The sequence below is a fragment of the Nanorana parkeri genome, unplaced genomic scaffold (genome assembly GCF_000935625.1).
Source record: "Nanorana parkeri isolate BGI_ZX_2015 unplaced genomic scaffold, ASM93562v1 scaffold736, whole genome shotgun sequence".
Lineage (NCBI taxonomy): Eukaryota > Metazoa > Chordata > Amphibia > Anura > Dicroglossidae > Nanorana > Nanorana parkeri.
This window is the reverse complement of record NW_017307004.1, coordinates 268,335-280,618: the sequence shown is the minus strand read 5'-3', so window position 1 is coordinate 280,618 and position 12,284 is coordinate 268,335. Positions and strand designations below refer to the sequence as shown.

The following is a 12,284-nucleotide window of genomic DNA, read 5'->3' as shown; positions in this document are numbered from 1 at the left end:
AAAACTTCACTTTTGATCCAGTTTCTATAAATCCCCTACTTTGCGTTACAATAGTGTTCATATAAAGTGATCATTAAAATAATTGAAATTATTGACATGCACATACACTGTATGTATGTGCAAAACACAGTAGCAGCTGTTACAATCAAATATGCTGTAGGTACATACAACAAGCAGGTACTTTAAATCTATCTAGTTACCATAGAAATGATGACCAAGATGTTGAGGGCCATATTTTCATCACTGGAGTCTGTAGACACACAACTTTGGGCACCCTATTTAACATCCCCCTGCAAGGATAACTTCTTTTATACAGAACATTTCCTTCTTTTTCTGGTCCTAACATTACTTAGAATATTGAGATAATATGTAAATATATTCATATGAGATGGCTATTACTAATGATAATAGAAAATACTTGCAGCAAAAAGGTGTCGGGCACCAAGGACTTTAAAAAGTTTGGTTAGAGCTAGGCTAGAGCTAGTGTGGGTTTGAAATATCTCCATTTGTTCAAATGTAATGCTTTTCTGATAAGAAAATAAAAGAGCTAGTTTTATTCAAAGTACATTTTTTTAAATCCTTGGTGTGGGACACGTTTGCTGCAAGCTGTTATAGTTAACTCTGTGGATGCTGGTGGGTTGGTGACAACAGCACAAGTCACTTTGTTGAGACTGTTTGGTGTGCACCCTGTGATTCAGCGGATTACTAATAATATAAAATAATATATGACCATTAATTAAAATGGTAAAAGCTGCCTCTGGCGCTTCTGTGCACATACCTATCGTGGCTGATGGTAAAACTGGCCCTGAGTGTGTTATTGGTCTTCGGCAGATTTACACATTACTGGTTGAATACTAAGCATATTTTCTTAATGTATGGATGAATGGTTGTTGCAATAATGGCAGTCTTACTGAAAACAAAATTCAGTTTTACTGACAAAAGGAGAATAATCTTTTAAAATGAAATCATTATAAACAACTAAAGCAGTGTCTTATCTCCCTGTCATAGAGGAATATGTTATTCTAGGCCTAGGAAGAGTGGCCATACAGGTACACAATTTGAATTTCTTCAATATCCATACCTAGCAGTTACAACCAAAATGGAATACCATAAAAATAATTATTTTCAGGTGCAATTTTTACAGTGTTATAATTGGGTCAGTTTAGAAGTAAATAATGCTTTCTGGTGACCTTGTCATAGTTGTGACAACACAGTTGTGTTGGAGCAGGTACAGTTTCTGCAGCAGACCTTATCTGACAACAAAATGTATACAAATAATATGCACATTATATTCTGGATACATGTTACATACCTCTCCAAGCAGGCTTGGCACCTTGGAGTAAATAGTAAAAGATGTGGAAAGTCCTCTCTTCCCTTGCTTGACGAACAGCACGAGATTTTTCCAGCAAATCTATTTAGTTATTAAAGAAACAAACTTCTCTAGGACAGAAAACAACTATAAACAACACTGAATTAAAACGAAAAAAAGAAGAGAAATTCAGTGCTTGTTTATGCAGTGGCATTTGGTGCCAACATCTTGATATTCCTTTTATGGAATGCGCGATTATAACTTAACCTCTGTACAAAACATTCCTGTGTAATCCTTTCTGAGCAAGATCCAGTACAGCAATATACTATGTTAGGAAATGTTTGCTGAATTTGTGATACGGTCAGTCTATGCTATTTTCATTTAGGACTGATGTCAGACAGGCAATTAATTCACAGCATCCCTTTTTTAAAGAAAATTTTTGCTAAGAAATTCATAGTTATTTTCTATGGAATTGGTCATTTGCTATTTTTTTAACCATTTGTAGTTCAGTCACTTAGCAACTGAGTTTTAACATTGCTTCATGTCAGCGACAAGATCGGAAGGGACACTCGCCCTTAATTCACGTCTATGGGCTTAGCTAGAAGTTGCTTGGCTTAGCTACAAATTGCTGAAACAGAGCGATTTGTAGCAGAGCACATGACCCAATACTGTAGCACTAGCTTGTAGCAGCAACAAATCCCTTCTTAGTGACAAATCAATTAAATCACTAGCCACAAAAGGCTGTTAATCGGTGGCATTAGTGATTTCTAGTAGTGATTAATTTCTGCTACAAAATTACCCATCTGGCATCATCCTGGATTTATTTTCCTGGATGTTTCCGATATTAATGGTTTCTGAGAAAGGCCGCGCTCAGATGGGTGGCAGGCTCCATCACTCCTCTGAAAGGCAAAGGCAGCAAAGCAGTGGTTGCTCAGCTTTCAGGAGGTGATACTGCATACGGAATTTTTTTCTCTCTCCTTTTTTTATCCCAACGGGAATTTAATATTGCTACACCATGCCATAACCACATGCCAAATGCAAAATGCTGTTTAAAATTTGCTGCAGTATGTGTACAAGCAGGAGCAGAAGCTATGTTAAATTTAAGGTGTGTGGTCAGGGGGTAGTAAAACACAGATCAACAGCCTGTTTTTATCGCCCCTCAGCTGCCCATGTAAATGAGGCCTAGCTGACTTAAAATAATAAAAATCCAGAAAGTAAAGTCAGAATGAAAATGAAATATCTTGATCATCTGCTTTTCAGATCAGTAGTTTGAAATAATTAAAACTAGTGGATCAGCATGACTGCCAGGTCAACACCTTATTTCTCTCAGTAAAGTTTCCCTGACTTGCACCTTCCATATGCATCGAGCTAGCTAGCAATAAACTGATGAAGCTAGTATTCAATCTTCTCTTTCAACTAATGTCATATAAGGAATTCTGAAGTAGTCGACAGGCAACACTAGCATTTGTCAAAAGTGCTTATAAAAGTGTTTAAAGTTAGTGTGAGCCTTAATAGACTGCTGAAGCTCAATTTATTTTTTCTTGTCCAGTTCATGCAGCCATGTGTTGCACTCACAGCAGAGAGGCATAAGCTTTAAAGAAACCAACACTATGTTAATAATGAGAAGCATTATATATAAATAGGCCAAATCATCTTGGAGGAATTCAATATATATTATTGCAAAGTAAACTTTGGCTGTCGTTAGCCATACAGACATCCATACCTAAAAAAACTCATTTTAGAGAGGTGCCCTTATCATTTCAGGGAGGTGCCCTCTCCCCCCCATCCACAGGGGGAAGATGGTGGGGGAGAGAGCACCTCCCTGAAATTATGGCAGACAGCAGGGGAGCTAATGCTTCCCCTGCTCTCTACTTTATAGATAGCAGGGGAATTAATAGCAAGGCTGCTATTGGCCATTTCATATTGCAATAGCAGGCCGGCTATTGCAACTACCCACTGCTACTATCAATCAGCAGAAGAGGACCTGAAGGAGCAGTGGAGGGGTGCAATAGCCAGCCTGCTATTGTCTATTGCAATTTGAAATGGCCAATAGCAGCCTTACTATTCATTCCCCTGCTATCTGCTGTGGGGTTTTTTATTCTGACGGCAGCCGCTGTCAGAATTAAAAAAAAAACAGCAGATAGCAGGTGATCCCGGAAAGGTTTACTCTACTGGATAGAACAGAGTAAACCTTTCTGGAATACAATGTTGGGATGTCTGTTGTATCCAAGGAGGAATGCTGCATGGAGGACTATCATCAGGACAGGACTACAGTCACCGAGACAGGAAGATGTGTGTCACCGATGAAATTACACAAGGCAGAGGGCAGAACACACTTAATTCCTCCCTGTATCACATGGTTATAGACCATAGCGGGCTGCCTAGTAATGAGATCAGGAGGTGAGTTGGAGCTCAGTGGAAGCGGATACAGTGAGCTAAGAGCGGGGTCAGTGGTACAGAGGGGTGGGGCTTAGGCTGACAGCAGCTCTTCGCAAGAGCCACACTCCCCGCTGTAGGACCAGCGCCTTTGTGGCAACCCATAAATTCAGAGAATCAATGTACACCTTGGATATCAATGTACATAGTATTTGGGGTTGAATAAAGACATACGTCCATCAAGTCCAACCCATATAGGTCCACGCATCATCTCATTCTTAGGGATACTGGTATCCCTGGATATTACGGTCCCTCAAGAAATTGACACCTTGGATACGCCGCTGGGTCGAGGTTGGATAGCAAGCCGAAGATGCTTGAGTGTCAGTAGGTGGCAGGGATCCTAGAAAAGCTTACTCTGCTAGAAAGAGCAGAATAAACCTTTTAGCGATCAAATGTTTCTCTGCCGGGCGTCAAGGTGCTGCTATCTTATAGCGGGAGACCCCCACAATGTCCAGGAGACTTGGGATGTCTGGCCATATATCATTACTCCTTGACTTAAATCATCTCATAATCAGGTATGGAGATTCAGGTAGCTACTGATTGTCTCTGGTTGCCTAAATCACAGCATCAGTTTGAACAGAAAATATTTTAATTTGTTGGCAATCATGGACTTAGGAAAAAGTTTTCAACAAGTTTTCTTAGATAGAGTTAAATATTGAATCAGGATGACAATACATAGCCACAATCTCTGGCTTCGGTAGCAGCTGGGGAGATCACCTTTTGAATCTGTAAAATAGAGAATTTAGACTCTATATAAACAATTTCCACATCTTGTGTGTTTATAACTCCACTGTGGATATTTACCTTACTTAGACATACATAGCATATCTGTTTATCTAACTGGTTAGCCGGACTTTCCAGAGTTCCTTGTAGTATAGCAGGCTAAAAAGGATACAGGTTTCGATGTTTGCTCCAACAATGTAGCCAGTAACATCAAAGTTGATTCGAATAAATTTACCCTAAAGCAAGACATGGAATTTATTTTATTAGCACATCATGAAATTTTATTACTCCACATGTTTTAAACAAACCTGTCCTTTTCCCATGCAGGGAAAGGCAATGGCTCCGCTTTAATGCCCACCCCTCCTTGAGCACACACTCACCTTTTTTTTGGTTGTTGCTCCCCCCACCAATTAAATTGCCTCCCAAGGAAAGAAAGCCCTGTGTAAGCTCTGTGTTTCTCGAGTTAGAACTTACACAAGGCTGAGGGCACTCTCCTTGCCCCATGTGACAGTGCTGGTCCAATCACCAAGCACCATGTATGCAGGGGCAGTAAGCGACCTTCTTCTCCTTAGGCCGGATTGACACCTAAGCGTTAGCGTTTTTGTGCATAAAAATGTGTGTTTTTCCCTGCACGTTTTTGTGTGTTTTCATGCGCATATATTAATTATTCACGGTTTTGTGTGTTTTCATACGCGTATATGTGCCTATATTAATTATGCACGTTTTTATGAGCAGATTGTGATACATTGAAGTAAATGGGCAAAATGCGCGCATACACACGTAAAAATGCACAAAACGAATTGCAACATGTGTTTTCAAGCGTTTCCTGTTGATTATATGGGGCCAAAATGAGCTAAGGTCTGCCGAAAAGAAGCTCATGTACTTTTTCCAGCGACAGGCATTTTGCTTATTGCAACAAAATGCTTAGGTGTGCACAGGAGCCATATGAATGAATGGGATTTTTTCGGTGATGCTCTTGGTCAGGCTAAATCCGCTGTGACAAAACGCTCAGTGTGAGCCAGGCCTAAGGCTCCATTCACATCTGCGCGTTTTTCAGAAAAAAAAATCACGCAAAACACAAAAAACCCATACATTGTAAAGTACCCTGCTCACACCTGTGCGTCATAAAAATTTGCATCGCAAAAAAGTGCAATATTCTGGGCAACTTTAGCATGTACAGCTGTAGTAATAGCAACAAACATGCCAAAACAGCGCGTATATGTTAAAATCAAACGCAATGTGTGAAAGGTGCCTTACCCAAAACTCGTGGCTATTTTTTTTGTTTCTGAAGGGTGAACAGGGCAGAGAAGAGAAGCATGTGCTGCTAGGGAAAGGGGCATTAAAGTGAACCTGTTGCATGGCTCTGCATGGGCAAAGCACAGGTTTGCTTTAAAGAACAGCCATTCCTGGGGTAAAGGCACATCCAGACTTTTGAAGGGTACACAAGCAGACTTCATACACCAGGTAGTTTTCAAACTGATATTTAGCCATCTTTAAAGGGAAATTCCACCTTTAAAAAATTAATAAATGCGCGCTTCTTCATAAAAAAAAATGTGCATTTATTACTTTTTGCATAGGAGCCAGTAAAGCATTGCAACCGCGAACAAGGATTACGGCACAATACTCTGGCTCCTGCAGACTCTTTCTCCCATCCATGTCCCTAATGAGGTACGGGCATTCAGTAAAATGGACAGGAGGAAGTGTCAATGGACTACAAGTGCAATGACGTCACCACGCGTGTATTCCATTGAGAACTACAAGTCCCTCTGCCACAGTGGCTGATGGGACTTGTAGTTTCTTCCTTTGACAGGATCTGTGAATGGATGATGTGGCTGTGTGGGCAGAGCCAGGCACAGCCGAGCTAAATTAAAAAATATAAACAAGCGGGAAGAAGAACACTATACTTTAGATCAGTGAGGGGTGTTAGGGGGTGGGGAAGGTTGCGATCTGACCATATTGTACCCTAAATTTGAGTGTAAAATGAAACATGGTCAGTAAGGTAAGCCTGTAATATAAAAGGTTGCAGGTAGCGAAATAAACAAAAATAAACAGAAAACAAAGTGTAGCCAGTCAGGTGCCTACTAAACATATGCATATACAATGGTAGCTTCCTGTGCCCCAGGACAGAGAAAGAGAGCTCTTTTACAATCTTTGCCTTACATCTCTGAACACATGTAAGTGACACAATACAAAGTAAAACAAGCTTCCAGTCCTCTCTTTTTGCAATGTCACAATATATATTGGTTGGCCTAGGGGATGGTTTGTGACAGAAGGTTTTATGCCAAGTATGCTAGAAGTGTATAAATGAGACCACATATGTGCTAAAAACCAGATGAAAATATTGGAGAAGTGTGAGAACTGTTGAGCTCAGAACCAGATACAAAATGCAGATGAGTGTGGATGGTATTGGGTAAAAAAGCATCTTTGTAGGTACTATTGGGCTGGGAACCAGATTATAGTGGTTTTAGTTTGCTATTGATTTACTTATTTTTCGCATAGTGAACAGCTACTAAAGCTGGGTAAACACTGTTATATTTTTTCCATTTAGCCCCACAGGGGCTTCATGTGTACCCAGCTTTAAGATAACACTTGTAAACAGAGAGCACATATTGTGATTTTGGATACTCATTTGGGTGGAACAATCATAAGTGTACAATGTTTTATGTTTTGTACAATGTATTATCTAAAATGTGTAGAGCAGGTCACAATGACATAAAGAAGAACTATGAGGTGAGTGATTTTACAATGAAACTGTCACACGACGGCTATATTGATCAGGAAGTGAGCGAACACATACCGTCGCTCGTTCCCTTTCTAATCATCTCCCTGCAGACAGTGGTGACTGTCTCCCCGCACCGTTCCCCACAGGGTTTCCCCCTCCCCCTCTCCGATCCTCCAGCGCTGACTAGAAGAACGGATGGGGGAGGGGCAGGCACAGCTGGCTCTGCCTCTAGATAGGCAGAGCCAGGTGTCAGTCAGCTAGCTGGGTGGATCTCGTCAGTATTGTTGCAATCTGTCCCGGCTGCGGCATTCTGAGTATATAGCTTGCTATATACTGAGCTTTGGGTCACGGGAGGACATTAGTATATGTCCTACCGTGACCCTTAAGAGAACTATGGGATAAAAAGTTTATTTTAAGTCAAGCATGCTAAAGTTAGATTGGAAAACATAGAGGGTATGTACAGCAAACTTAATGAAATCACAATAAGCATATTGCTTCATCAGAAACCATCATTGGCAGCATCCTGAAATGAAAAGCCATGATCAGTTCACCCCTGTCTTCCCCCTATCCTGACTAAATAACATTTATCATTTATAATTTAAAATGTCACAAAAATGGTGTTGTTCAGAGTAACCAGTTAGACTCTCTCTCTCTTTATTTTTCTAGGGCTGTAAAGAAAATGTGATTAATTAGAAGGCACACTCACACTACTGTGGTGCATAATGCAGCATGTTAATGTGTGTTGTGTTAAGGCAGCCCATTCATTTGTATAGGCTGCCTAATGTACCACAATACACCATAAAAAGTGCATGCACCATTATTGGCAATGCACCACCTCAAAATACACATTAGTTTGTTGCAATGCACTGCGCTGCAATGCACATATGTTGGTACGGTGCATTGGGTTGTGGTGCCACATTGCACCATGGCATGTAACGTGTGTTGTGTGTTGCAATAATGCAAGAATTTAGACAATGTAATAGTGTGAATGGTGTTTGAAATTCTTCATTCATAATGCATACTACTTACAAATCGAGAAGAGTTGTCATTTTTCACAGTTTTGGCATTTCCAAAGGCTTCAAGAATGGGATTAGCCTGAAGAAGTTGTTTTTCCAGCTCTCCCTGGAATTCATATCAAGCAGTGTTATACGAACAAGGGGTCAGCAGATAATACATATTCAAGCTAATTAAAAAAAGCAGTGCAAAGAGTAATTGTAATGTACAAAGTGCTACAAATCAAACTTCTAATTAGGTTTTTGCTTATTGTAGTCACATTGATAAATATGATTGGTGATTTGTAGGCAAGGGATTGCACATTTGCACTTTGCTATTTGCATTATTAAATAAGCCACACAGGCACTTTGATGCTAGATTTAATATAACAATATATATTTAATGGCAGTTGCTGTTAAATGCCATTGACTTAATGTTGAGATATTTGACAGAAAGACATAAATAGTAATTGTTGAAATGATCTACAAGATTGCGTTTCTTCCTGTTTTGCTTTGACCTTCAAATTTGCCAAAGTTGTATCAGTCTGTATTGATATTTCTCTAATGTGTACTGATAATTAAAATTAAATTAAAATCTTATCATTTGAGCTACTAAAATCTAGGGGGCGGATCTCCTCCAATACTAACTTATTACAGAGTCATTGGAAACATGGTATTCCTTTGTCCCTTCAAGGATCCACATCATGTCTTCAAAAAACCTTCTGAAAACTGCTTTAAGCTTTGGGGAGTTCATGTTCCAGGTACGCTTGTAGTCTCATATGAATGATCTTGTGAATAAATCTGACAGCCTCCACTGAATGATCTTGTGTAGAATCTGCTATGAATGTAGCAGACGGATATTTTCAAGTCAGCCAGGATATAGTCCAAATTTCATAGCAAAGCCTTGTAAGGTATTGTAATACTTGCATCTAATTGCTAGAATATTTTGATGGCGATGCCGTCAATGCCCTGTGCTTTGTTTTTTATAACGTTTTTAATACTCCTTTCATCAACAATGGTTCTTGATTGCAATGTATAGGTTGAAGCAGGCAATATAATGCAATTTGCAATATAATGACTCCCTTTAGTCTTACCACCCTCTCTTAAACTACTAAACGTTTGTAGCCTCCCATCAACCTTTTCTGAGGTGGCTACTAAAGATTTAGTGCCAGAGCTATAGACACTCTGGCTGAATTATAGTTGGCATTTATCTGGTTAATTCCAGGTGTTTTGGCATTGATTGTACCTGCCTGACTGGATTGTGACTCTGCTGCATTGTGGTACAGCCAATGAGGGGCACTGTGAGTGTGTGTGCAGTTCATCAGCCAATCACTGGGGCTCTCACAGTCAGTGTTGCTTTCTGGGACAGGGCAGATATAGTCCAGGGAATTGCCATGTGCTCAGTCTGGTTCCACCCATGGATTAATCCAGGTTGGGATGCTGTCCAGCCTGCCCCCAGGCTAGGCCTGAGGCCTGGGGGTGGGGATACTTGAGAGTGGGAAAGGCTCTGTTAGGCCTTAAGTCTGGAGGAGGCCTTTGCTTCTAATTGAGAAGGAGAACCAGGGAAGCCGATGGCTGTTGGAAGTGCCTGAAATATAGAGGACCTCAGAAGCAGGTCTGGTATCTCTCCTACTGAAGATTCTGTGCCAATCCCTGCTCAAAGGTCCCGCTGGTGTTCCTATTGAATCTGCACTGAATTACTAAAAGGGACTGGTGAGCCTGGAGTCTGTGTCCATTCTACTCTGGATGTCTAGGATCCCTATACCCTCTCTCCCAGAGTGAATATGTTAATAAAGTTCTTTAGCATCATACTTTTGCCCTGGATATCAGCTCTGCCGGTACTAGAAGAGTGGGCGGTTAATGCTCATGGGGCAGCTGGTTACATGTTCAACATGGATCCTTTGGTATTTTTTTCCCTTTTTTTCTCCAGGTTGCAATTTACTTTTTATTGCTCGTTTAACAAAGGTGATCTTGTTTTTTCTGTAATATTTTCCTATTATCTTTCCTTGTATTCACAATTGTAGTACTTTGCTTTGCCCAGCATTTTTGGTCAATTTGGCAAACTACAAATGTACATCCATGTTAACTTGTGTTCACAGATTAGATGCCCCTTTGAATTAACAGGTTGATGTACTGGTGAATGCAATTAAGGTATCTGCTGTAGCATGAAGTATAAAGCAGAAGCTATAATGCAGTACTGTAATGTTTCAGAGATCAAAGCCCAAGCTAGCACCAGCAAAGTATCATTACCGGGGACCCTGACTGGCCTCGGCACACGACCAAAGCCAAATGAATCATATTCTTGGCAAAAACTAATATTAAACAAAAACATCAAGGATTCCCATAATGACATACTTTAGTTCTGACCTGTGCATAGTATTGGGCCATGTTATGAAATATTACATAGCACCAGGTTGGAAAGTGGCTATAGCCCCACCTTAACCATTTGGTTTACTGACTGATTCCCACTGCATTCCACACAAATGCAATAGCGTTAAATACAGCCAATAAAAACATTAATAATTGTCTTTGAATGATATAATATACATTTCATGCAAAATCACAAAAAGGAAGGTTATTCACTCAATATCAAAAAATACACAGCACGCCATGCAAGTGCAGAAAAGGACAGATGTAATATTTGAGCAAATAAAGCTTTCTATATATAAAATTAACACAATTTAACTGTCATATGCTGATTTTGTTCAGTGCAAAATATATATCCAAAGCCAATGATACTGTAATATTTGCTTTTGCTTTAATAGCATACAAAATGCACAAGGTTACGGTATGCAGTTTTCTCCAGAAACCTCAACTTATGTTAGTTTAGATTTGTGAGAACATTGGATGATGATTTCTCATTGGTTGCTATGAGTTATTGCACAGTTATTGTTTGTCTTGATAAAGGAATTCCTATATCGATTAAGAGTTGCAACACGGATTCTGCTTGTTTATGTAGGAATGCATTGAAAATAAAATTTCTGTGAAATTTCAGTAAAATGCACATAATGTACTTAAATGTATTTGCACAACTTGCACTGTTTTAATATATAAGCCTAGCAAAATGGTTCATTACACAAAATGGGGACTGCCATGGAGTGAAATGCACTTTAAGGCTATGCCGCACTAGCAATCTTGTTATCAACACTGTGAAAAACAGGGTAGAGAAATATTCACCTACCTTCATGTGTTGCTCCCTCGATGTCTGAATGAGCGAGACATTTCTCTCTCGCTGACAAAAAGACTACAAAATGTAAGTCCCCAGAGAGGGACTCACCTATCCGATTAGTTAAGGAGTGACACATGTAAGTAGGTGAGTATTATTTCTGCAGTTTTAGCGATCCAGTCACTGGTGAGTTGCTACACAAGATAGGATTGTATGTGTGACATGGGCCTAACACCTAGCAGAAATAGCTACTTGCAGCCTTTTATATGCTGATTAAAACAGAGATATAAAGCACTATTAGGGAGTGATCCTGGTCTGATAGGGTATAATAAACAATATATTTATAGACCCTGCCACCAACTTAAAAAATACTGGTAAAAAAATCAAGCATTTTGAATGCTAACATGCGGTGTTTTTCTTTTCCATGAATTATTTGCTAACAAAATTGAATGTTACAGGAAGAGTTCGTTCTCTAGCATGGCCTCCTACCTTCTTGCACCTAGCATAGCCCTCTGCTTTTTCGGGAATGTCTAATTACTCACAGCTCATCTACCCCTTGTCCTCCCTACATAACTTTTTATTTAGCTGCCAAGAGGGGAGCGAAGGAGACTTCTACAGAGTGTCACTTGAGTGACAGCTGAGTCTGCTGGGGCTGCTAATATTGCATCCAATAGGGTGGTGGGTGCCCAGCAGCAGTCTCGAACCTATTTAATGTCTACACAGGGGAGGCTTTTACAGGAAAATAACAAGCATAAAATACTTTCAATTCACATTTAATCTTATTGTAAGATTTTTGTTCAAATGAATGTTCTGGCAACAGAATCTCTTTAAAAGATGACCATTCCAAAAACAGAATTTTCTTTTTTTATTTATAACAAAAATTCAATTAAATCAATCCAATTTCACCAAATCTTGTTTACTATTAACATTGTAGGA

General features: G+C 39.7%; 1 protein-coding gene across 3 annotated transcripts in view; it reads right to left on the bottom strand.

The window, feature by feature from the left end:
- The window catches only part of MYH11 (myosin heavy chain 11), a 111,725-nt gene that overhangs the window by 51,296 nt on the left and 48,145 nt on the right, over positions 1-12,284 (bottom strand). For all 3 annotated transcript variants that reach the window (XM_018564214.1, XM_018564215.1, XM_018564216.1), the window contains 3 exons: positions 8,220-8,312; positions 4,641-4,704; positions 1,313-1,411 (listed from right to left, as the gene is read on the bottom strand). In XM_018564214.1, coding sequence (XP_018419716.1) covers positions 1,313-1,411; positions 4,641-4,704; positions 8,220-8,312 — 256 coding nt within the window. The remainder of the gene's footprint in view (positions 1-1,312; positions 1,412-4,640; positions 4,705-8,219; positions 8,313-12,284) is intronic.